This window comes from Apus apus, chromosome 11 (genome assembly GCF_020740795.1).
Source record: "Apus apus isolate bApuApu2 chromosome 11, bApuApu2.pri.cur, whole genome shotgun sequence".
NCBI classification, from domain to species: domain Eukaryota; kingdom Metazoa; phylum Chordata; class Aves; order Apodiformes; family Apodidae; genus Apus; species Apus apus.
Window position 1 is genome coordinate 18,711,183 of NC_067292.1, and position 25,913 is coordinate 18,737,095.

General features: G+C 48.4%; 1 protein-coding gene across 4 annotated transcripts in view; it reads left to right on the top strand.

Moving 5' to 3' along the window:
* WDR59 (WD repeat domain 59) overlaps positions 1–25,913 on the top strand; it is a 46,822-nt gene that overhangs the window by 4,033 nt on the left and 16,876 nt on the right. For all 4 annotated transcript variants that reach the window (XR_007890552.1, XM_051629209.1, XM_051629207.1 and 1 more), the window contains exons 2-18: positions 309–358; positions 2,097–2,232; positions 4,887–4,972; positions 6,347–6,427; positions 8,590–8,627; positions 9,136–9,224; positions 9,666–9,782; positions 10,659–10,736; positions 11,667–11,823; positions 13,461–13,540; positions 15,671–15,803; positions 18,698–18,822; positions 19,011–19,175; positions 20,138–20,233; positions 21,557–21,713; positions 22,891–22,960; positions 23,228–23,381. Coding sequence is in view for 3 of the 4 variants with exons in the window: in XM_051629207.1 (XP_051485167.1) it covers positions 309–358; positions 2,097–2,232; positions 4,887–4,972; positions 6,347–6,427; positions 8,590–8,627; positions 9,136–9,224; positions 9,666–9,782; positions 10,659–10,736; positions 11,667–11,823; positions 13,461–13,540; positions 15,671–15,803; positions 18,698–18,822; positions 19,011–19,175; positions 20,138–20,233; positions 21,557–21,713; positions 22,891–22,960; positions 23,228–23,381 (1,812 nt within the window). In the remaining variant the exon portion in view is untranslated. The remainder of the gene's footprint in view (positions 1–308; positions 359–2,096; positions 2,233–4,886; positions 4,973–6,346; positions 6,428–8,589; positions 8,628–9,135; positions 9,225–9,665; positions 9,783–10,658; positions 10,737–11,666; positions 11,824–13,460; positions 13,541–15,670; positions 15,804–18,697; positions 18,823–19,010; positions 19,176–20,137; positions 20,234–21,556; positions 21,714–22,890; positions 22,961–23,227; positions 23,382–25,913) is intronic.

The window sequence follows — 25,913 nt, forward strand, 5'->3', positions numbered from 1 at the left end:
AGGGAGGAGCAAGGTCTCAGTGCTTGTCTTGGTGCCTGCCAGGTCTTGTCTTCAGTTTACTCTGCCAAAGATGTTTTCTGTGCTCTCCTGCACCCCCAAAAATGAACTGCTACCCCCCATCAGTGGCTCTTCAAGGGGGTGTTGCTTCTGCCACCCCTCACAGATGTCAGCCTTGACTCTAACCACAGCGGTTTATACCTTGGCAGTGAGCTGGCAGGTTTTCCTGAGCTCCTCCCCAGGGCTGTGTCTGACTGAGCAGCTGACCTGACAGCTGTAATTTGCTTTTGTTCTCTCTTTCTCCTGAACAGGCGACTGCCATGTCAGTGGATTGCCTGGGACAGCGCGCAGTCCTCTCGGGGTGAGTGTGACAGTCCCCAGTAGAAACCTGTGACAGTCACTGCCACAAGCCACATCAGCAACCTTCAGGCTGACCTCAATTGAAGGGCTGATGGATTGGTGCAGAAAGGTGCAGCTGAGTTCTCTTCAAGGCTTGATGGGAAGGGTTCTGGGCCCCATTTCCTGTGGGATACAGACTGGAAAGCCAGCAGCGACAGCCCAAAAAAATATTGTCACAGCTTTCCTGAAAGGTGCTTTCCCAAATCCATTTGTGGGAGGTGGAGCATGATGAAGTGCTGTCTGGATTCTGCTTGACATACAGATTAAATCATTTCCTTAAGACAAAATTTACCCCAAATATTCCTGTGGTGTATTTGGGCAGAGGAGGAGCTGCCTGCTCAGCTGCCACCTCTCTCTGCTAACAGCTGTTCCTGTCCCACTCCCAGTGACACAATTACCACACTAATTAGGCTGTTCACTTCAGATTCAGGGTTGTGTGGATGCAGCTGACCTTTGGTCAGTCTTAGAGGAAATGGGTCCTTGTATCCAACTTGGGGGCTTGCTTGCTTGCCTCTGAAGCCCTGTGCAGGAATAACCAGCTCAGCAGCTGCTTTGGGTCCAGCTTGGTGCCTCCACCTCCTTACACCTGCATGGTTTCAGAGCTTGCCCATTTGGGCCACCAATGAGCTGGGGGTGGCCTGCCTGCAATTCAACATCAGGTCCATGGTTTTTCAGGCTTCTGCATGCTCAGCAGCCCTTTAGGACTTCTCTCTTTTATTTTAAAGCTGTGTGAGATCCTCGGAGCCTTCAGCATCTTTAGAGCAGGCAGCCCTGAGGACTTTGGCCTAGGAAGACAGCAAAGGTGTTCTTTGTGTTTTTGGGAAAGTTCAGAGTGCTCAGAGCAGCTGCTTTCTTGCTGTGCAGCTGACATAGGTGATGCTGGAGTGGTTAATATTATATGGTTCAATATGTTTTGGTGCTGGTCTTCCAATAGAGTTCAGCTGGCTCCCAGTTATTTCTGGGCTGTTCATTGTGCTCCTAAGATGAATTGCACTGTGGAGGGAACGATACCCTGCCTGGCTCTGTGAGCAGCTGGCCACAGCCAGCAGGATGTATGAGCTCAGGTTTAGCACCTTGCAAAGATGTCTCTGCAGCACGTAGGGTTAGCTCAGGGAAGTAACAGAACCAGATCAGTGCTGTGTCCTCCCACATTAATAACCTGTTGCAGCTGAACCAGCTCTGTGCAGGTGCCCTTGGGCTGCCTGTGGAACCAAGCCTCCCAAACAGTGCAGCGTGGGGGGGCCACAGCCAGGTAGAATTGTTCCAGGTTTGTCAAGGCTCATCAGCTGTTGCTCAGAGCAAGCTCCTCAGGCTGAGGTTGGCTCCTGTGGAGCTGTTGCCTTGTGCTCCCAGCCCTGTGCCACCTGGGCTCTGCTGCCTTCAGCCAACAAAGCATGTTTCCATGTGTTTCCACCACTTCCTGGTGCTTCCTTTTGTATCCTAATTACCTGGGTTTTTCTGTGGTCTGAGCTACCTGTTAGGTTTGCAAATCCTGTCTCATTTCAATGTCTTTTCACCTATTTTTTTTTTTAAATGTAGCTTTTTTGGAAGCGTGTGGTCAAACGTTCTCGGGAACGCTGTTTTCCATCTGTCTTGCCAAATGCTGCTCCTCTTTGGTCCTCTAGGCACCAGCTGCACGTGAGCCTGGGCTTTTTGAGACCAGTCCTGTGAGACATCCACTCTGTGTCTGTGTCTTGCAGTCGCCGTTTCCTCTACATAGTCAATTTGGATGCCCCAAACGAAGGGCACCGGAAGATCTCCCGGCAGAGCAAGTGGGACATCGGGGCAGTGCAGTGGAACCCACACGACAGCTACGCCTACTACTTTGCAGCCTCGGTCAGTGCACTCATTTCAAAAGTTGGAACTCAGCAGGGAGCTTCCCTGGTCTCCCGTGGGTGGGTTTTGGCAGGGTGGGAAGGCTCCTGGAGCTGGCACAGGTGTGCTCTTCAAGTCACGTCGCAAAAATCAAGTGACTCAGTGGTTCTCAGCTGTGAGGTGGTCAGTGTTGAATTCAGTTTTGCTTGCTTGTCTTTTATAAAACACATTCCTGAATAAAGCAGGGATCCAAATGGTCCTTCTCTGCAGGGAAGGGGGGTTGTGCTCTCCTTCTAACCTCCATTCTGCTTGTGAGATTTGTGCACTTACTGATTGTCTTGCTCGGTTTTGTTTTCACCTCCCGGCCTTCCCGACGGGACCTGGTGCACTGGGCAGTCTGTAAATAGCACAAGTCAATACTGGCTCATCACTGGAACCATCTAGGTTTGCAAATGGGCAGGAACCAAGTCTGTGAGGAGTTCTTATTCAGTGTGTGGAGGAGTAAATAGGCTGGTCTGAAGAAGCAGCAGGCCATCTGGGACCTGAGTGCAGCTTTTAGCTCTGATCTTGCCTGGCTCTATCAAGCTTGTTCATCCAGAGCCCTGAGACTGCTGCTCACAGCAGTCTTAGCCATCAGCCACAGCCCTGCAGTAACCAGCACTGTCCCCCTCATCATGAGGTGCCTTTGCTGCTGTGTTGCTTCTGCTTTTATAGCCTGAGAGTCCTGGGATAGCTGGGGTTAGAGAGGTTCCATCTCTTTTTTTGTGTTTTTTTTTTTTTGAGAAAACTTTTAGGTGAAGGTGATTTCCTGGGATTTCTGTTCCTTTTGCTTCCTGGATTGGCTGTGATTGAAATTAAGGGGGCTGTGATTGAAATGAAAGGCAGGCTTGAGAGTGGACTGGTGTAGGCAGTTAGGAGCCTTTTTTTTGCTCTCTGACATACCCCAGCCTGTCTCCTCCCAGCTCTCATACATGAGTGACAAGTTAAAGGTGCCTGTGGATGGAAAAGGAGTGGAAAATACTGCCATCCTGTTTGCCAGCAGCTTCACCTGGTTTGCAGATCAGTCAATTGGAAGTTATGCAGGCAGAGGGGAGGTCTGTCCTTGGGCTTCTTGTTTCAGCTCTTGTGGAGAGGAGCTAAAAAAAATGTCCCCTTGCTGTGCTTGGCTGTGTCTGCCCTCTGGCTCAAGCACATTTCTGAGGACTCCTAAGCTGTTGTTTCAGAAATGCCATTGTTTCCCATCCTAGATCCATGTCACTGCTTTTGTGTGGTCACAAATGCTAGAATGAGAGGGTGATGAAATTGTTGGAAGCATATGCTGATACTTTTCACAAGAAGCACATATTTTAAGAAAATCATGCTATAAGGAGCTGTCATTCTCCCATACCTGGTGCTACAGGCAATGTTTTCCAAGTGCTGTGTCCCACCAGGAGTCTGTAAAACTCTGGTGATCCTTATCTTGTAACATCAACTCTGGAGTCCTGGACAAATCCCCTTGGGTAATTTCACTTTACCCCTGTAAATCCTTCTGTGAATGAGAAACATGCAAGGAGTTTTTCTTGTCCTGAGCTCTTGTGCAGCCCTGCTGTGAGTTATTAGAAAAATGTCATATATTACTGCTGAGTTGGGAGGAGACTTTCCATTTCAGGGAAGGCTGGAGTGTTTTATCCATCTGCAAGTTCAAATTCAAATCAAGCAGCTTTGGGGTAAAAAAAAAAACAACAAAAAAATGTAAGCTAAGTTTTCTCTCTGTCTACCTGGAAGTTGGAAAACGAGGGGTAATGAAGGTTCAGTTTGGAAGTGGTTTTATTTCTGGTTTTGTAAAATCAACATGTGTTTCCAGTCGTGGCCCAAACCCCACTCTGCTTGGGGCTGTGCATGCCCCCAAAAAGGCAATTCCTGCCCCAGAAAGATGAGAGTTTGCCTGGGCTGAAATGAGCCCTGAATTGAGGCAGAAGATAAACATAAACTACTTTCAAGTAACTTTCTGTGTGGCTGCATTTGGGGGAGGATTTATTTCTGGAATTGGTGAAGAAGCCCTAAATAATGTCATTGATTCATCTGGTTGCTCCTGTGGTTTACAGTTAGTGATAAGCATTTAAGGCTTTTTGTTCCTGGGCTGGCAAGGATGGAAGTACCCTCAAGGAGGTGACCTTGAAGCCATTAGACTGTATCATTCCTGTTTGGCAGTGGCCCTGATGATCCCAGAAGGGAACTGAGGGAGAGGTGACAAGGACCAATGGTGATCTGTCACCCCCCCCCTCCCTGAAAACTCCAGTTGTGAATCTGAACAGACTGGCAGGGGATTCCTGCTGAGAAAATTTGGCTGCCTGTTGCCTGCAGTTCAGGCATGTTGTTAGGAAATAAAAGCTCTGAGAACATCATTTTGTGGAAACATTTTGCAATGTGATTTTGTGGGTTGGTGGGGTTTTTTTCTCCCATTCTTGTTTGTCTCTGTTTTTAAGTGGGTGTAATCAAACTGTAAGCTTTGGGCAAGTCCTCACAGCCTGTAGGTTCATCTTTGTTCTCCTGCTTTGGACAAGGACTTTGCTAAGCACAGGGTGACTCCTTGGTAACTGGGGTTGTTCAGAGAGAAGGGGACGTGGACCTGCCACATGGATTCCTGCCCTACCCTGTTCCCCTGACCCTGTATCTTTTCTTCCATCTCATTTCAGAGCAATCAACGAGTTGACCTGTACAAGTGGAAGGAAGGTAATGGTGAAGTTTGCACCTCACTGCAAGGACACACACGTGTGATCAGGTGAGGAGCAAGTGATGGAAAAACTGGATGGAAGACAGAGTGACAGAGTGGTAGGGTTTGGAAGGGACCTCTAGAGATCATCTAGTCCAACCCTCTGCTAGAGCAGGATCACCTACAGCAGATCCCACAGGAACACATCCAGATGGGTTTGGGATGTCTCCAGAGAAGGAGGCTTCACCACCTCCCTGGGCAGCCTGTCCCAGGGCTCTGCCACCCTCAAAGTAGTTTCTCCTTATGTTTAACTTCACCCTCCTGTGCTCCAGCTTGTGCCCATTGCCCCTAACCAGGCAAATGACATGAAATTCACTTTCCATGCTATACAAATACTCCAAATTGACTGCCATGCACCCCCAAAAAGATTTTTAAATCCAAATTCAGCAAGGAGGGAGTGACAGGGATAAAGGAAGAATAAATACATCTTGGGGAAGATGACCTGCAGCAGGGTGCTGGTTTGTATCTGGTCAGTCTGATCCATCTGGCTACAGCTTCCTTATATTTAGAGCAGTGCTCAGTGAAGGAAAGTGCTATTGTTGACTACCAGGAAAGCTTCATAAAACCATGGGTTGTTTCATGGAAGGTGGGTGTTTTGGTCCTGGCCCTGCTCAGGCTCTGCTCTGAGCCTGTTGTCACTCACTTTTCTGCACTGTCTTGCCTTCCTATTTGGAGAAGACAGATGTGAAGCTGCTCATCCTCTCATGGCTTCCCCCAGTATATCAGCTTAGCATTTGATGGCTTCATTGTCACTGCCTTAGGTTGCTGTCCTTGTAATGAGCAGCAGCCATCATCTGGGAACCAGCATGTTTATTAAATTGAATCCCAGCTGTCTTTCTGTGTGATAGCAGCCTAATTAAAGGAGGTAATCCCAAAGATCAAGTTCAGAGGGTTATGGTGGTGCAGGGGAGACTTCAGCCTCTGGTTCTAGGGGTGTGTTTTAGTGCTGGGCTGGAAATGCAAGTGAAAGATTATTTTTACTCCAGCTCCTGACTGTGTAAAGGAATTTCAGCCCTTGCAAGGGCTGACTGGTGCCCCAGGACAGTGCTGAGCCCAACAGCAAGGCATCCCAGGGTGTGTGGTGACTGGGATCTCCCTGAGACAGTGTCCCTTTTCCTGTAGAGCAAAGAGCACATCCACCATAGCTGGAAAGTTCAGGGCTAGGAGGATGTTTCATTGGAATTTACTCAGAAGCATTCCATTGCTTCTTGGAATTTACTTAGAGAAATGATCAAGATCTTGCTTTTTACTTAAAAATTTCCAGTAGATGTCATGGAGAGGCTGTGAATTTGTTGGAGAAATGCCCTGAGGGCTGGTGAGAAGTTGATGCAAAGTGTCTGTGCTTTTCTTTGCTGACCTACTGTGATTATTTTGCACTTGCAGTGACTTGGACTGGGCAGTATTTGAGCCAGACCTGCTGGTCACCAGTTCTGTTGACACCTACATCTACATCTGGGACATCAAGTAAGAATCAGGATGTTTCTGCACTGCAGGGAAATAGTTGGACTCTTTTCCATGATTAGCAGCTTGCAGGGCAAAGCATGCACTGATGCTGCTCACTGGTGGGCTTCATCTGCTTCCCATGATCCCAAAGATCTGTTACCTACTTTGAAGCCAGTTCAGAAGGGCAGGAAAATGGTCTGATTAAGCCACTGCCATGCTCCTGGTTGAAAATACCAACTGGCTTCACTCCCTGCCCTCTTCAGATCTTCCTCTGGAGCTTTTCCTAGAACCCAGGGGTGTTTCTCCACCTGCTGGGTTCTTTTTCAGCTAAATCAATGAACACCATTTCATGATCCTGCAGGCAATTTCCATGGAATTCAGTGATTGTTGCTGATTTTCCCTCAGTGATGGGAAGACTGGCAGTGGAATTCAGGAAGCTTTTCCTGTTCATGCCTTCCCTTGCTTCCTGGTGCTTTCTGTCATGAGTCATTTCAGAGTAACAAATCTTTCCAAACCCACCAGTACTAAAACTCCACATTTGAGACCTGGGAAGCAAGGAGCTGGCACTGGGACTGCTGGGATCTCTTGCTGGCTGCACAGCAACTCTTTATGACCCCTGGCAAGTCACTTTGTTCCTCTCTGCCTCCTTTGCTCAGTTATAATAGCAGGATAATTGTATAACCCCACTGCACCAGGCTACCCTGAGGCTTGTTTAGCTCCTATGAAGCACTTAGATGCTTGGTTAAATGGTGCTTGAGAATGACTATATATTATTAATGTGTAATTAAAAGACACAGAGAGACAATAACTGCTGGTTGTGTTTTCCTGTGATGCTATCTTAGTGCCAAGCAAAAAATAGTTTCTCTGAAGGTTGGGTATGGGAAGCCCTGGTTCAGCTCTGTGCCCTTCCATCATTTTGTGTCTGTGTGTGTCACTTGGCCAGAAATGTTTGCTCAGGCAGCCTCTGCAACCCACTTGTGCTGGGAAGGGCTCAGAGGTGGTGAGGTCCTGGGGCTGCTGGTCTCCAGCAAATGAACATCTTGCTGATGAAATGGCTGTCTCTGGTGATACCCTAGGGAGGTGGCCCTGCAGAAAGGGTAGCTGGAGATTTCCTGCTTCATTTTTCATATGAAATAACTTTAGGTGAAAATTCTTAGAGGGAGAGGTACAGTTCATTCCAGAAAATATTCTGCTTTTCAGCAAACAGAATCATGGAATGGTTTGGGCTGGAAGGGACCTTCAAGATCATTTAGTTCCAACCCCCCTGCATGGGCAGGGACACCTCCCACCAGCCCAGGTTGCTCCAAGCCCCATCCAACCTGCCCTTCAACACTGCCAGGGATGGGGCAGCCACAGCTACCCTGGGCAACCTGGGCCAGGCTCTCACCACCCTCACACCAAAGAATTTCCTCCTCATGTCCAACCTCAATCTCCCCTCTTCCAATTTTAATCCCTTGTCCTCTTGCTACATGCCCTTGTTAAAAGTCCCTCCCCAGAAGCTGCAGACAATATTCCTTATATTCACTGGCATTTTTCATGGAGGGCAGGTGAATTCCTGAGGAGCTAAGGCCAAGGAATGAATTATTGCCTTGTTTCATCTCCTGGCTGCTTGGAGTTGCCATGGTGCTGCCCTGCCTTCTGCCACCTCCGAATTTGGTCTTCAGGGCCTTCACACAGCTGGGCTCATTTCTTCCTGATTTCCTGGTTACATGCTGGACATGAGGTTCTTGCTCTGCAGTCAGTGCTCCATCTGCCTTCAGTCATGGTCTGCAGGGGCTTGACAAACACATCAGTGGCTTTTGTTGAGTTTTTTTCCACAGCTCTTTTCCTTCTAATCCTCCTGGGAAAGGCTGTTTTGTTGCTTCCTGCAGCAGTGCTTTGTGAGCCCAGTGTTTCCTTGCCTGCCCAGCTGCAACAAGCCACCTTGTGCACATTTCTCCTCCCTCTGGTCCCTTCCAACCCCAACCTATGTCCTAAACTTGCTGCTGTGTGTGGTGACAAGCCAGACTGGCTGTTGTCCCTCCAGCTGGTCACCTTTCTTCCCTTTCATGTGGTGTATTTTGGTAAGCAGAAGGCACATGAGTTCCCAAGAGGCAGCAATGAGGTGAGCAAGGAGCTCAGTGGGGAGGCTGGACCTGCTGGGTTGTGCTGTGGGTGCTCACATCAGTCATGTTGTGTTTCAGAGACACCAGGAAGCCTACAGTCTCACTCTCTGCAGTTGGTAAGTATGGCATGTGTGTGAGACATTGCTTAATACCTGTGTGCAGTGTCCTGTGTCCCTGCTGGTCTTTCTCCCTCCCTCTGTGCTCTGAGGCTGAACAGATTGGGGAGACATGAAACAATCCTGGAAACAGCTTGAATGAAAACAGAAGGGATTTGGGAGGGAGGTGGTGAAGCTGCAGCTCTTGTCTGGAGGAAGTTGCTCCATCTGAGCTCATGGACTTGAGTAGTTTAATCAGGTCCAACCTGTGGCTGTAAACTGCAATATAGATCTCTAGGCATGTAACTGGGGCACTTTATTTTTTGCTTTGAGGTCCTCAGGACACAAAACACTAAGCTGAGGAATTGGGAGTTAATCCTTTTCATACCATCATTCCTGCTGGCTTCTGGGGAATCTTTCCTCTGAACTGCTTTTCCTCTGCTGAGAACAGCAGCTCCAAGCCCAGCTCGAGGGTCTGTTGTGCAACTTTTGAATTGCTTGTTCTGATCTGCTCTTGTTTGTGCTGCAGCTGGAGCTTCCCAGGTCAAATGGAACAAGAAAAATGCCAACTGTTTAGCAACAAGCCATGATGGGGATGTCCGGATTTGGGATAAAAGGGTGAGTTGAGGGGCTCTGCAGCAACCTGTGTATATTCCCACTTAGTCCATAGAGACATCCCTCTGCTCACAGACAAATACTGAGGAAAATGTCCTGCTTTATCCCAAATCTCTCTCGTGGGTTGATTTAAACTGGAGAGAGCTGGGAGCCTGAAGAGACCATGTAGATAACCTTTTTCTCCAGAAACCTTTCCCTTTAGCATTTTGCTTTCAATCTCATAATACTTGGCTATTTTACTGAGTATGAAGTGTAGTTCAGGGCTGCACTTGGTGACTGGAATTGAACACACCTTCACAGGACCTTTTCAGTTCCTTTTGTTGAGCTGTTTGTCTTTTCCCAGCAGGAGGTTGTTCTGCCTCTTGCCCTTGTTCAAATGTCTCTCGAAGCCAAAGAACTAGAACAGATTTCCTGTGCTGAGAAGGAAAATGTCTCCCCTTGCAGAAACCCAGCACTGCAGTAGAGTACTTGGCAGCTCATCTCTCCAAAATCCATGGGCTGGATTGGCATCCTGACAATGAGTATACCTTGGCCACTTCCAGCCAAGACAACTCTGTCAGGGTAAGTGTGACCTCTGCTTGGGAGATGTCAGGATGGTGGAGCAGATGGCCTTCTGTGACTGCTCAGCTCTTGGGGACTGCTTGCCAGTGGTGACTTCTGGATCCTTATTTTCCAGTTTCTGTGTTGGGCCAAGGCTGGGTGCATGTATATTTGCCACATCTCTGTGGTGGTTTGGGCAGTGCTGAAGCTGCAAACAGCCACCTCTGCCTGTTGCTTGCCAGAAGGGAGCTGGCCACACGTGCCAGAAGAGCCTTCTCCCCAAAAATCAGCATTGCCAGCCTCAGGCTGCCCACAGCAACTTGGGGAGAGACATCCCTGAGGTTCCCAAACTCATGTTTGGGTGATCAGTAAGAGACTTGTCTGCAAGCATTGCTGTGCAGGGTCTTTTGCTTGGGGTGGGGGTGGGGGAACACTGGGCCTTGTATGAGAGCCAGATGGAGTTAGCTCACATTTAGCTGAGCTCCAAGGCAAGTGCAATTGGTGTGTGTTCTAGCAAAGCAAAAGGTTAGATTCTTCATTACCAAATTAGCAGGAACAGCAGGGTGGGCCTGCCTCCAGTCTGGGCTGGCAGCCTGCAGGGTGCCTTGTAGCTCTGAAAGCCCAAACAGGCTGCCTGTCTCCCTGCTCTAATGACTCAAGCTCTGATCACTGTGACCCCAAGTCACACATTGGGGGGTTGCTGCCAGATGCTGGTGCTTTTGGGGTTTGGCATCTGGGGCCAGCTCTGCTCTTCATGAGTGGCATTACTAATGGTGCTGCAGGCACCCTGGCATGATTGTTGCTCTGTCTGCAAGCCACGTGGCAAACTGCTGCCTGAAAGTATAGCCAGCTGACTCTTTGCTTGTCTTTTTTTTGTGTTTTGGGGCCTTTTTGAAGTTCTGGGATTACCGTCAGCCTCGGAAATACCTCAATATCCTTCCCTGCCAGGTTCCTGTCTGGAAGGCAAGGTACACGGTGAGTGAGAAACTCCCATCAGCCCCACTTGCACTTGGAGACATTAAATAAAGAACTGTTGAAGGGCTTCTCACCAGTTCTTCTGCTGGACACGCTTAAGTTGATTTTTAAAATCCCTTTTGGTGCTTAAAAGGCCCAGCAAAGCAGTGTCTGCAGTGGGGGCACTCAGGAGAAGGAATGAGCAGCAGTGTGAGGTCCCAGTCTTTGGCATTGTCCTTCTGGGGAGGGGGGAAAACTCAGGTGCAGGTGGCTCAGAAAGTGGCTGGTGCTCTTGGCCTGTTTTTCCTTTCAGTCCAAATACTGGTACCTGTGGCACAGAGCAATGCAGGGTCTTCTGCCTTCTGAGTCCCAAAGTTATCAAGCTTGCCACACTGGGCTTTATCAGATCTCAGAACTGTTCCCTTTTAGAGATCAAGCACCCATCCACCTGGAGCTAAGGCTCTTCACATCAGTCATATCCATTCTCTTCCCCAGACACCTGAAGGTGGCCTGAAGCCAGTGCTGTGCCTGGTGTCTTTGATCCCCTTTCCTCCTCCCTGTGGTGGGGGTGCAGGACTGGTTTCCAGAGTTCCTCTGAGCATTGTGATCCCTGAGCAGTTCTTGCAGCTCCAGGCAGACTTCTGCAAGGATCTCACATGAAAAGACAAAGGTGAAATCCCTCTAGCCTCACAGCTGCAGAGTGAGGAAGCAGCAGAAAGGAGTTATTAATCTTGAGCTGCATTGAATATCTCAGTGTACTGCATCTTATCCCTTGTCAGAGACTAGTTTTGCCCAGCCATTTTCTTGGACCCTCCCAGTTCTAGGCCTGGTTCTGTTTTGTGCTGAGCTCCTTTAAAATCCATTCTTGTTGGTGGGAAAAGGGAAGAATTAAGACTATGGGAGCAGAATCCCCCAAGGCTAACTGGAAGGGTGTGGATTTTGTCTCTCAAGCCTTTCAGCAATGGGCTGGTGACAGTGATGGTCCCCCAGCTCCGGCGAGAGAACAGTCTTCTCCTCTGGAATGTCTTTGACTTGAACACACCTGTCCACACTTTTGTGGGACATGATGATGTGGTGCTGGAGTTTCAGTGGAGGAAGCAGAAGGAAGGTGAGTTCAGGGCTGGGTGTGTCCTCTCCTCTGTGCTGCAGCCATGGGCTAACCAGGGGTGTGGAGGCCTGGCTATGATGCTTATGCTGTCACCCTTTCAATCTTGTCTGTCTTTGGAGTAATTCCTGGTGTTTTCCTGCCCCCCCCCTCCAAGTTATAGCTGTGTTGTACTTGTTTTTTGGCACTGGCCACACAAGCATTGTCCTGTTGTTTCCATGCTAACAAAGCTGAGTAGGTCAGTGATGATTCTTAATTGCTTCCACTCTCCTGTGAGTCTTATTTTTAAATGGATCTCTTGGAATAAACTGTCCAAACTATTAGCTGGGTGCAGGAGTGCAGGTTCCCTTCCCTGCTGAGAGCTGCAGACTCACCAGTTAACCCCTCTGCCTCCAGCAGCAGCCCCCAGTATGTCCCAGACCACAGACCTGGCCAACCCACCTTACCTGTGTGCTTGCAAAGGCAGGGGAAGGTAGAGTGTGACACAGAGAGGCTGCTGCTGTTTGACTTCAGCATTTAATTTTCCAGTGCAGGCAGCTAAATATAGGAAATTCCATGTTGGAGCTTGGATAACCACACAGAGCACAGCTTTGTTTCCAGCACCTCAGCTGCCATAGACAGAAGAAGCTTTGGTGTCACTTGTCATGCTGCTTTGCAGGGCTGTGTAAAAATTCTGGTCCAACCCTCTGCTACCAGCTGCTGGGGTGATTCAGTTCAGTCACCACCTTCTCATGACCTTGCTTTTCCTCTTTTTGAAAGAGGAAAGTGATGTAAACCAGTGTTGGGATCTGGAGGCACAGTCCAAGCTTGTGAATGCCCATTCAAGCAGGTTTGAACCACAGTTGTGTTGTGTGAGCTGAATTATTATATCTGAGCCTGCAAGTCATGCTCATCTCCAGCAACATAAATCCATCATACCAGCATTCCAAGTCAGCTTCAATGCAGAGACAACCAAGATAGCACAGATCTCCTTCCACAGGGCTGGATTTAGCCCCTGTGCCTCAGCAGGGGTGTGGAGGAAGCAGCTGTGCAGCAGCAAATTCCCAAATGCAGCAGCTGTTGGACAAGGGGAAACTCAAACTGTATCACAAGGCCTAAACATGGGCATAAATAAGTCTGTGTACCTTCATCTGTTGACAGATAGTATGTGGCTGGATAGATTTCATTACAACCTGAGCTTGTCTTGGCTTGATCCATGTCTGAGAAGGAAAAAGGGGGAGGGTAGAAGCAGCTTCTCTTAACTTAGAAATGTTTCAAAACATTTCAAACCCTACAATGAACTAAAAGGTGTTTTGATTTTCTACTTAGATAAAAAAAAATAAATCAGTCTGGTTTGGAACTGGATGATTCCTTCTGCTTAAATAAGGGTTGTAGTAGAGTTTGAAGGAAGTAATCATGAACCAGATTATATTTCCTTCATCCTTTTTCCCATGGGAATTATACCCCATGCAGGGATGTGGTGGCCCTGGTGCAGGGCAGGACTAAAAGCCCCCAGGTCAGGGTGGACCAGGACTCGCTCTGCCTTTTGGTTCAGTTCCTTGGCCTTTGGGTCTCCTTGCTGGAATCTGGGTATGCCAAGTGCAGGGCTGAGATGGTCTCTGTTTTCAGCAGGGTCTGCAAGTTGTCCCTGTCCTTTTTAGGTTCCAAAGACTACCAGCTGGTGACGTGGTCCCGGGATCAGACGCTGCGGATGTGGCGGATTGACTCTCAGCTGCAGAGGGTGTGTAAATGTGTTTGCTTCTCAACTGTAGGCTGTTCTCTTCCAGGCTGGATTCACTTCCCTTTCCTCATGCTCCCAGCTGCTCCTCAGGTATGCCAGAGCTGCAGACACAGAGCTGCTTCACTTTCCTCCTCAGCTCCAGCCCAGAAACATCCCCAAGGAGACCTGTGAGGTCTCTGTGCCTCAAAAGCTCTGTGAAGTGCAAGGCCACTTTGTTGTGTGACAGTAAGTGTACAAGCCATTTGGGGAAAGTGGAGAGCAATTACTGCTTGCATTCCTGCTGAAGGTGCCACCTCCATGGCTGCAAGACTGTCTGAGTCTTCTCTTGGCATTTTAGGTGTTGGGTACATGCAGGGATTGTGCCTCCACATCTTCCCCTTGTTGCCATTGCCTCTTAGCCTGGTGCAGGTGGTGTGAATCCTGCTGTCCTGCTGCCTGGCAGCAGGTACAAATTGTTAATGCAATTACTAGATCAGCTGGGTCAGGCCAGAGGTTCATGTGGCCACTGTGGCCTGTGCTGCTCTCTCTCACCTTCAGCTGTGGGTGTCTTGGAAGAGGATAAGAATGAGGCAAGTATGGGTTATGCTTCCCTCAAATTCCCTGCCAGCCTCCTGTACTTTGCAGCTTAGAGGTCTCCCTGAGTCTGGCATCTTTGTGTTTGACAGAGCTTGATGAGTTTCACTTCCATAGACTTGTTCTGCCTTTGCTTGGACCCCTCTGCATTTTTGTCATCTTAAACATCCTATGAACAAGGAGTTTCGTGGCTTTTCTGCCTGTTGTGTGGAAAACCAGCTCCTTCCATTGGTTTATTTGGCAACCTGCTAGTTTCATTACATGGCAGATGAGCTAAGCAGCCACCTTGTCTGTGCTGCCTCCATCATCTCTCTCCTCAGCTGCCTCCTTTTTCAAGTCAAAAGGTCTTGTTTTACTTCATCCCTTGTGTGAGAACTTCAGTTTCCCTTTTGCCCTTCATGACTCTTTTTCAGTTCTGCTGGATACTTCTTGGGTTGAGAATTTGAGCTTTGTTCTTCCCAAAGAATTCCCAGTACTGGTTTTGTTGTTTTTTCAAATGGGCAGGAATAATTCCATGAAAAGATCTGCTTCATCTGCCTTCTGCATCTTGTTCCCTCAGTCAGCCTGAACTTGCCATTTTTTTTTTTTCCCCCCTGGATGCATTGCTTTGGATTTATCTGAACCAAAGTTCATCTTTCATTTGAATGCAATTGCTCCTGGAAGGTTCTTCTGGGGCTGTTTGCAGTCAACCACTCTTGCTACTACCCTGAACAACTTGGTGGCATCAACAAACCTGGTCATGTTGCTATTCACCTCCTATTCCAGGTTTTTAATGAATCTCTTTGAGAAGCATGTGCCCCAGCACAGATCCTGCAGGAGTCCTGCAGGTCTGTAACAAACCTTCTCTGTGAAAAATGACCCTTCTCTCCTACCTGATAGATTTGTGAATATTTGATTCCTTCCCTGCCTTTAAACCAATTGTTCATCTGTGTCAGAGCCTTCACTTCTCTTTTGTCCTTGTCTTTGGATCAAACAACACACATGATGGCACCTTGCTGGTGAGCAGTGCTGTGATTTGTTACATTGCAACTTATCCTTTCTCCTCCCTGCAGTTTTGTTTCTTTATCTTCCCCTGTTTTCTTGTGCTGAACTTAAAGTACAGGTTTTCATGGTCTCTTTTTGCTGCAGGACCTAGAGTACCAGGGTCCCTAGTATGTACCTGAGTCTCCAGGTCCTACTGGAGTGTAATTATCAACAGCAGAAAGTGTGCTAGTTATAACCTGTGTAAAAAATGAAGCCAGTTTTGACTAATTCAGGGAATTAGTAATATCATTAGTGTGGATTAAAGTAAAACTTCTGTTACTTAGACTGGTCCTGTCAAGTGGCTTTAAGTGAGCAGATTTGTCCAGGCTGTCTGAGGTGCCAGAGCTGAGGGTGCTGGAAAGTGGAAGATCACTTCTTTGTCCCAGAAACAATGCTGAGGTCTTAGTGATGACAGTTGTGTGGACAGACCTGCCTTGCAAACCCAACTCCCTGCAGAAATGAGATGCTTTGGGGTGGCTCTTTCTGCAGCTTGGTTTCTATTGTGCAGCATGTGGATGTGCTTGATCTTTTCAGCTGTGTGCTAATGACATCCTGGATGGAGTGGAGGACCTCATCGATGGCATTTCTCACCTACCAGAGCCAGACAAGACCCTTCACCCCCAGGACTCTGAGCCCCAGCATAACTCTGGGCATGGGGAGGAGGAAGGTGAGGTTATGGAACTTCAAACACCACCTCTCTTGGTGTTGGGAAGATGATGCATCTTGGTATAAAAAGGAGGTGTTGTAGACAAAGCACAGACTGGTGCTGTTTCAAAGACCCTGGGAGGAGGGAAAACACGAGGGGTTTCTCAGCATGGTTCTCTCTCTCTCCTCTAGCACAATGATGTCATTTCAGCTGTAAAACAGAGCTCTTCCTTGTCACTGATCTCATTTAGTTGTCTTTAGGTTGCAGTTCTGGCTTGCTGCCAAAAGTAAGGCTTTTAAGAAGGTTAGAGTAGTTTAAGCTGAGAGATGAGCCCACAGGTGAGTGTGTGGGTAAAGCACTCTGACACAAGCTGCTCCTCACACCTGGTACCTGCACGCTTCTGCTGGGGTCACTGGGAATGGATCTAACAGAGATGTGTGCCAGGATCACCTTCCATTCACCAGCAGCAGCATGGAGACAGCTTGTGACTTTGTGTGTCTTAAGGAGAGGTGGCTGAAGGCTGGCAGAACAGAGGGGAGGATGGTCTCTCTGACTTCCAGGTTCCAGATGGGTGGATGAGAATGGGTCAGAGGCTTTAATGGAAAGCATTGGTTTGACTTTGTGGAAGAGGAGGATGTGAAGAGCAAGGGCTGGTGTGGTTAAAACTCTGGCCAGGCTAAATGTTCAGGGTGTTAGTGTTTGGAAGAGTGTTAAGTATCAGAACAGAAGAGCTTGCAGCAGCTGCCACCCATGGGGATGGTGTGCATGTGGACAAGCTGTCTTAGAGGTTTCTATCTAATACTGAGGAAGAACTGGGGGCTCCAATGCCTGTGTCAGTTTGGGTTATGAAATGGACAGTTCCTTCCTGTGTTGTAGCAGAGGGCTGCAGTGGATTCCCAGGTGAGGGGCTTGCAGGAAAGCAATGTGATTCTCCCTTTGACTTGCCAACCAAGTGGAGGGAAAGATAGGTCTAATACCTGGCCTCTGAATAAAGGAGCCAGCTGTGAGGTCTGTTTGGGGAAGGCATCTCTTCCTAACTGGAAGTTCCCTGCCCAAATCCCAGTGAAATTCCTCTCTGCCACCTTTCCTACGTGGCAGCAAAACAAGTTTCTAAAAGCTGCCAGCACCTCTGTCTGCAGGAGGGTTGTATAATGTGATAGAAAAAGCCCCAGTTACGGGTGCTCCCCATCTGTGGGGAAGCACAGCCCTCTTGCTGGAGCTGGGAGCATGAAGTGTTCTCATTCTGGCTGCCTGACCTTTCTTTTTCCACTGCAGAGACTCTTTCACTGTCCTGTGTGGTTTCTGTGTGGGTCAGGCTGTTCAGGTTTCCCTTTGTGGCCAAAGGGAATGAAAGTGGCTTTTCTGTAGCAGGGTGGATTTTGCTACATATAACTGTGACCACAAGATCAATGCACAAGCAAGTCCCTGGGTAGGGATTTCACTTCTTTCTGGCCTAAAAGCTGTTGTGAGCTGTGGGTGTTTCAACCTGGAGGTTGAAGCTGCGTTTCAGCTGCAGACAAAGTCTTCATGTTATATTAGTAAAGCACTTGGGGGGAGTTTGGAAAAGAGCAGTGGTCTGCTGAGAAATCAGAAAGCCCACCAGCTGTGTCCTCAGTTTACAGCTCTCCTCACTGGCTGCTGCCTGTAAAGGATCTTCAGGAATGTAGACAAATATGTGGGCTTTTAGGAATTAGAAGCTAGCTGGAAGGGAATGGGAGGAGCAGAAAAAGGGAGGGCACTGCCTGTGTTGGGAACCTCAGAAATAAGTTTTCAGTGAACTACTATTATTATCTTCCCTCAAAGCCACTGGTCGTCCTTTAATACCTTTTCCAGCTGCCTTTTGTGGAGTATATCCAAGCACTACACAAAAATTGCAAACTGGAATGAGTAGCTAAGCATCTCCAAATTCAGCAGCCCACTGGGCAGCAGTCAAAGCAGATATATTTGTCCCAGCAGCAAAGCCAGGCCCAGCACCTGTGAAAGGGCAGCTTTTTGCATCTCTTCTCGTTTATTTTTTTATTGCAAGGGTGAGAATGGCAGCTGAGTGATCAGGGCTTCCCTTGTGTCCTTGGAACCATCATTGAAGAATCCATTTGGTTGTCTTAGGAAGTGGGGCCACAGTGAAACCCCCTTTAGAAGGAGCTGCCACTGCCCTAAGAGGGGGACACATGAGGCCAAAGCCAGGCATGACCAGAGGCAGAGAGCAATTCTTCTGAGACTCAGTCAAGTTTGCTGTCTTAACCATAATTCCTTGTGTCCTGCAGCACAAGGCTTGGCTGTTTAAATGGATTCTGGCCTATAGGGGTTATTGTCCTCCTGAAAACTGTTGGAACCAGGCAGCTGGAGTCTTTAAAGTCCATTAAAGCACTAGAGTGCTTTGCAGCATTAAATGCAAACTGCTGCTGCAAATGAATTAAGCCTCTGCTGGGGCCAGAAACACCCTCTTTGCTCTCCCAAAGCCTTATTATGCTTTGGAAGGATTCTCTGAAAGCCAAGAGTGGTGGGGTGTGAGTCCTAAAGATCAGAGCTCCTGGAGACAGCTTTGGCAACAGTTCTTTCCCACTGAGCTGAAAGGCTCCAGTTCAGCTGTTTGTGGCTCCGGCAGTATTGTGTAGGGAGGAGAAGGGGTCTCAAATGAGTAGGGATGGACCATTTAAGAGGCTGCACAGAGTCCTGGCAGCTTCTGTGACCTTCCTGGGAAGCCTGTGTGCAGACAGGTTTGGTTTTCTGAAGAGCAAGGCTCAGAAGCCTGCCTCTAAACAACACCTGAGACCTTCCAGCTCACAGGTCTCTGCCAGGTAAAGCTCATACCTCCACGTGAGCAGAGCCTGCTGTCTTGGCTGCCTCCTGGCATTGCTTGCCAAGTATCTGTCTGTCATAGCTTGTCTTAACCTGTTCTCCATCTTCCCTGTCAGCCTTAAAAGAAGATTTCCTGAATGACCCCCTGGTGGGAAAGAAAACAGACCAGCTGGGGCTGCCTCAGACACTGCAGCAGGAGTTCTCACTGATCAACGTGCAGATCCGAAATGTCAACGTGGAGGTAAAGAGTTTCCCCTCTCTGGAGGGGATGTGGGCAGGCTGGCTCATCCAGGCTTTGTGGGGAACCTTTTTTTTTTTCCCCTGTTTAAACAATGTTGATGGGTGTGCAGAGGAATTGTCCCCTCTGCACGAAACGAAGTCGAGAAGTCCTTGGAGATCTAACTGCAGAGCAGTTGCTTTTCCTCACAGATGGATGCAGTGAGTCGGAGCTGCACAGTGTCCGTGCACTGTGGCAACCACAGGGTCAGGATGCTGGTGATGTTCCCTGTCCAGTATCCCAACAATGCTGCACCATCCTTCCAGTTCATCAACCCAACCTCCATCACGGCATCCATGAAGGCAAAGCTGCTGAAGGTGTGTGGGGAGTTTCTGCTCTTTTTAAACTCACTCTAAACAATCAATGTCTAGATTATTGACACAATAAACCACCTGACCTTGCTGAAGACATCCCCCAGGTCACTGTGAACACTGTGGAGCTCTTGGGGTTGAAGGTTTTGTTGGCCTTTCAGCCCAATATTTGCTCGTCTCCTCTGGTGCTGCTCTGTTCCGGTATGTTGTGTATTGCCTGAGGATTCCCAACATCCTTATCCCTCACAATAGACAAAATAATCAGCTAAGCATCTAGCTGCAGAAAGGGCATATTCCTGAGCTGGAATGTTGCTTCCTGCTCTCTTCCATAAACTGTTTTAAAAATTAGGGGGCTTTCTACAAAGGCCCCACTAATTCCAGACTGGTCGTTTGATCATCTGGTGTAGCAAGTCCTGTTGCTGATGAAGTCCCTTTCCCAGCACCAAGTTAATGGATCAGTTTAGGTTCTTTTCTGAAAAAAACCCACAAACTGATCCAGTTTGCCACTGAGTATCTGGCCTACAGGAATAAAAGGGCCCAAGTCCTGGCTCAGGGTGTGTTAAATCTGGGTGAACCCTCCGTGCCCTGATCAAAGCTCACAGCCTTTCCTCAAAGCAGACCCACCAGTGGGTCTTGTGGCTCCAGTTGATGGCAGGAGACAAAAAAGAATATGGGGGAGGTGTGGATGTAACCATGATTCAAACTGTGTCTTATCATAGAATGGTTGGGGTTGGGAGGGACCTTAAAGATCATCTAGATGGGCATGGGCAGGGACACCTCCCACCAGCCCAGGTTGCTCCAAGCCCCATCCAACCTGCCCTTCAACACTGCCAGGGATGGGGCAGCCACAGCTTCCCTGGGCAACCTGGTTCCAGTGTTTCACCACCCTCAGAGTGAGGAATTTCATCCAAATGTCTGATGTAAACTTCCCTTCCTTCATGTTTGAAGCCATTTTGTGTGTGTTCCAGATACTGAAAGACACTTCTCTGCAGAAAGTGAAGAGGAACCAGAGCTGCCTGGAGCCCTGCCTGCGTCAGCTGGTCTCCTGGCTGGAGTCTGTTGTGGTATGGAGAACTGCTTGGGCTTTGTGCCCTACTTTCTTGTCTTCCCCCACACCCCACACTCCTGACTCTGCAGTGAAGAATCCAGCCTCATGAGAGGTGTGAACAGACCCCTGTGAGTGGCTGTACCATTCGTGGGAGCCCTTCTGGTTCATGTTGAAGACAACGGAGTGGATGATTAGAAGTGTTTTTGTTTCTGAAAATCAGGCCCTGAAGGTTTGTTTGCCTCGGGGAGCTCCTCAGGCTCACTGCTCTTCAGGTCACCAGGAGCAGCTGGGCTTGGGAGCATCTTAGTGCTGCATGGGAACTTCCCAGCTCTGAGCATATCTCAGGGTGCCAGGGCATGGTTCTCATCTATGAAAGAAGAGGCCTCAGGGAGATGGTGGATTCAATCTTGCCTGAAAGGCAATGGCTGATGGTACCTCCTCAGTTCTAACCCAAGATCCTGCTTGTCCTATTCTAGGATCTTTGTTTTCATCCTTTGGGGGGAAAAAAACTCAAAACAAACAGCTTTGAAAGTCTGTTGTTTTGAAGCCTTGTGCTGAGGTTTTGTAGGGATGATAAATCCAAGTCACACTCTGCCCTTAGCTGAGAGATCTGATACCTGCTCAGCATCCCAGTGTCAGATCTCTGTGGGTGAAGTGTAGCAGAGTGGGGGTTTCTCAAGACACTTGAGACATCCAAGAAACCTCCTCAGGTTTCTTTTCAGAGAGGTTTTGTGCAGGGTTGTTTTGGTGGTTTGGTTTTTTTTCACATGGAAAGGCTTAATTCTGTTTGTTTTCAGCAGTAGTGTTGTCAGAGAGGGAACTTTCTCTGTTGTGTGGAAATCTGATGACTCAAGCCAGGCACTGCTGCCTTAAAGAATTCCTAAGCTGTGCTCTTTATGCAGATAAATGCAAATTTCTGCCAGAATTCCTGTGGGTAGGCTTGAGGTCCCCCAGTATTTCACATCACCTGCCTTCCCCAGTTCAAGACTCCCAATTTCCATTTGATCCTGCAGTTTTGTGGTGTTCCCATTTCCTTCACTCACATCACCTCCATGTCTTGAGAATCATATCCAGAGTCTGAAGGTGAGATTTTGCTGTTGAGTTTCTCACTGCTTCACCCCCAAACGAGCTCAGTGTTTCAAACATGGCTGTGGTGGGAGAGAAATCTTTGGCCAAGCAGACAAAGAAGCTCTTTCCTCAAAGCTCTATGTGCTTGCAAGTGCTTTTGCAGCCAGGGCTGTAACCATGCTCTGCCCTTGACCTGCTCTGGCTCCAAGGATGAGCTGCTTGGTGCTTCCTGCAGCATCAGGAGTGTGACCTTGGCTAACTTCTGTTTCAGAACCAAGAGGACAGCACATCCAGCAATCCCTATGCTCTGTCAAACTCTGTGACCCCCCCCTTGCCCACCTTTGCCCGGGTCTCCAATGCCTATGGCTCCTACCAGGACTCTAACATCCCCTTCCCAAGGACCTCTGGAGCCAGGTTCTGTGGTGCAGGTTAGAAACTCTCACTGATCTGTTACAGCAGATACCTGGGGAATGGGCCTTTTCGTATCTTGGGGAGCACTTGCCTCTGGGTTTGGTCATTGTGATCAATGTATAAATGGGACTAGTTAGTAACTGTCTGCATGTGGAATTAAAAGATTTGGAAATCCAGGGCTAGTTGGAGATGGCCTTTGGCTTGTGGCATGCCAGAGGCATTGACAGATCTTTACAGGAGACTGGGAACAGCTGTTTTCCTTGCCTGGTTCTCTCCTACCAGCATCAAACTTGCTGGATTTATTTTGGCTCTCAGTCTTTGTAGAATTACTGTGATTTAGGCTTGAACTTTACCCCTTGTTGAAACCATATTCTTGTTACTAACATTTTTGTTCTCATTCTGCACCCTTTCTGTTGTCCCAAATAGCTTTCTTAAGGTCATTAGGAAGTTCTTCTAACTGGGAGAGGGGTTACAATCATGTCCAGGTTTCCAGGAGAGCATAGAGTGAAAAAATCATCCTTCAAAAAACAGGTTAAGGTCTGAGTAAGAGCTGTTGAGGTTCACTGAGCTGTTTCAGATGCAACCATGCCTCCTCCAGACCTGACTGCACCCCAGTCTGGGCATGTTTTGAAAGCTGCTTTTCATGCAGGCAGCACCAAATTCCCACCAAAATGAAACCAGGGTAGTATTGCATGGAAGAGGCTCAGTGAAACCTGAAACTCTTGCAAGAGTGGGTGGCTGAAGACTCTTGAGGTGCTGTAACAAATGGGGTAAGGCCTGGGAGAGGGCATTTTGGGGTTGGCTTCAAGTGGTTTGGGTTATCCTTTCCAAGAGAAGGATCATACAAGCTGCACTGCTTTCTCTGCACCTCCCTTGCCTCTGGAGTGTCAAAGTACTAGTCAAGTCCTGGTGAACAGTTAAAACATGAGTATGTATCTGTTCATTCCTTTTACTGCCTTTTCTCTGACATCTCTAAGCCACTTGAGCTGAGGCCTTCAAGACAAGTCACCTCAGCGAAACCTGCTCTTGAATGGGTTTGTAAGGAGTAGGTTTGGGTTGAGGAAGTGGGTTTTTCTGCTTGCACTTGCAAAGCTCTCAGGGTAGTGGATGGGCATCCAGCCCTTTGGCTGTACCTGAATTGACCAGGTTTCCCTGGGTAACCTGTTTCTCCTGGCCTGTGTCCTGTCTCCTCAGGGTACCTGGTGTACTTCACGAGACCCATGACCATGCACCGGGCGGTGTCCCCCACCGAGCCCACACCCAGGTGAGTGCCACTGTCAGAGGGGTTGGGGAGGCAGGAGGAGAGCATCACATCCTGGGCTGGAGCTCCTGGCCCTCAGAAGCAGTGACCTCTAGTGTTAACTGGTGCCCTCCACACAGGTCCCTGGCATCCCTGGCCCTCAGCAGAGGCTCCTTCTTTCAACACGCCTCAAACACAGGCTAGCACCTTGGGTTGGTGGAGATGCCAGTGTGAGCCTCCAGGGCAGTCTGGTGAGTCTGAGCTCCTGAAAGGATATTCTCTTGTGTCTAGGTCCCTGTCAGCTTTATCAGCCTACCACAGTGGCCTCATCACCCCCATGAAGATCCGCACGGAGCCTCCAGGCAACCTGCGTCTGTACAGCGGGAGCCCCACGCGCAGCGAGAAGGAGCAGGTCTCCATCAGCTCCTTCTACTACAAAGAGAGGGTAAGTAGCAGGCCAAAAAGCCTTCCCCAACACTTCAGCCTTTGGGATCTGTATTCCTTTCGCATAGCTGTGAGCATTGCTGGTAACAGAAGCTTCATGTGCCTCTCAAGAAGGCATCCTCTTACAGGCAGCTCTGTAAAAATGTCACGTGGATTTAGCTCCTGTTAGTAACGTCTTTACTGATCCTCTCCAGCATTTGACCTGGTTGTTTTGATCTCTGCACTGACCATCACAGCTTTTTTTAGTGCATTACAAGGTCTCCCTTTGCATTACAGTCTCCCTTTGCATTACATAGGGTTAAAATCTCACCCTTAAGAAGCTGCAGTCTCCAGTAAGTACATAGAGGCAACTCTGCTGTTCTCTGCACTCCCTGATGTATGTAACTGCAAAGGGTTGTGGCTCTCTGCAGTTTACTGACAACCCCTCCAGGATTATGGGTTATATTTGGGTTCTTTCTGATACAGATGTCTCTGTCAGGGACATATGGCCCTTTGGACTGTTTGAAACAAAAAGAACTCCTACATGATTCTCCAAAGATCTTCCAATCCACGTGCTTCTGGTTTAGGTGTAGCTCTTGCTGTAGTTGCTGTTTACAAGTAAGGCTTTTTGGGGAAGAATGGGATTGTTTCCTTCTGGGATATAGTGAGGGTGAGGAACAACACCCTTTAGTAACTGTAGGGTGGCTGTAGGGTAGTCCTGAAGCAGCTGAGGACCCAGAGCAGATGCTGTGGGAGTGCAGCTTGCTCAGAAACAAGTTCTCTATGCTTCAGCAGGAGGTGAAGTGGCTGGCAAAACGAGGGCAAGCTTCCAGAGAGCCTGAGAATTCAGGGCACTGGAGTAGTCTGTGTTGAGGGCACACATCTGCTGCAGCACTAGAGAGCTTCCAGGTACCCCCAGGAAAGCCAGGAGTTGTCTGCACTCTGCTGCAGTGGAGTATGGAAACTCCATCCCAGGAGCAGAGGGAGGGTTAGAGCCTTGAGTTTTCATCCTTCCTGGGCACCTTAAGAGGTCTTAATTTTCTGGTAGTCCTGGACATGACAGCTGACCCCTCTGGGTCTGTCCTGCTTAGGTGACATGACCCATGGGGTGATCTTCTCTCCCCATTGCAAGCTTTTACTCCAGAGAGACTCTTGGAATCCCCGTTCAGTTTTGGTGTTTTCTTCCCCCTACACAAACTTCTTTTTGATGAGAAAACCAAAAAAAATGGTGCTGCCTGGTGCAAGAATTGCAGCCTGGTCTAGTCTTTGCAGGAGAGTTGATATTTAAAGAGCTACCTCCGTGCTCTGCAGTGTGCTTGTTTCTGACACAGACAAGGCTAAAAATACCATGTGGAAGCAGCTTGGTGTAATTTGGTGTGACCTGGCTCCCCAGCCCTCGTATTGATGGCAACAAGATTTTTGTCAGGGAGGGGAAAATGTCAAGAGAACAAAGCTTGTGTGTAGCCATGGCTGCTGAAAGAGAGAATTCCTGTGTTCCCCTTCCCCCTGCCAAGCCAACTCCTGGCATGCTGGGTTGGAAGAAATGTAAGGGAGCTAGTTCAGATGGTCTTGCAGATTAAACAGTTTTAAAAATACCCAAAAGGCCCTGTTTATCTCCCTTCAGCCAAGGTTTTCTGATTCTTCAGGAGCTGATATCACAGGCTCTATCAGGTGAATGCTACATATTTTTGTCACTTCATGGTGAGGATTTTAAAAAGCCCAGACTCTTGAGTCTAGTTGACTCCTTGCTCTGAAGCTTGGATTTTATATTTGATTTAAATAAAAATGGACATGATGTGTGTTAAAACTCTCATGGCATAGAACTTCAGCCCCCAAACTGAATTTGTCAGTGAGAAGCAGGTATTTAAATCCCATGGAGCAACCCACTGTTGGCAAACAAGTGGAATTTGCCCCTTACTAGGCAGGCAATATGTCATGTTCCCAGAAAGGCAGGGGAGCTGCTGAACCCCAGAGATCTGCTTGGGAAACCAAAATGAAGCTAAATCTGGCTCTGAGCCTTTCTGTGCTCATTTAAGTGTGTGTGTGTGTGTGTATATATATATGTGTATATATATATATACACACACACAGAGATGCACACATTATATATATATAATCTTTCTCACTTTTTTTATTCACACATGCACAGTCCTCCTTTCTTCCTCCCTTTTTTTATTTTCACTCCTCAAAAACACCCCAGGGAAGTGCAGCAGTCAGCAGAAAGGAGGAGCTGTATCTGTGCTGCATCAGTGGCATTCCAAACCTGGAGTCTCTCAAAGAACCTCAGAGTTGTTCTGGTTGGAGAAGACCTTGAAAATCAAGTCCAACCATTAACCCAGCTCTGAGGTCCAGAGCTAACCCATGTCCCTCAGCACCACATCTACACAGCTTCTAAACTCCAGGGATGGGGATTCCACCACCTCCCTGGGCAGCCTGGGCCAGTGTTTAATGACTCTTTCAGGGAAGAAGGAAGGTACCATGGCTGTTTCTCCCCCCCCCAGTTAGAGGATTGTGCCAGTGGGGACCTGGGGACAGCTCAGCCTTGCCTGAGGGC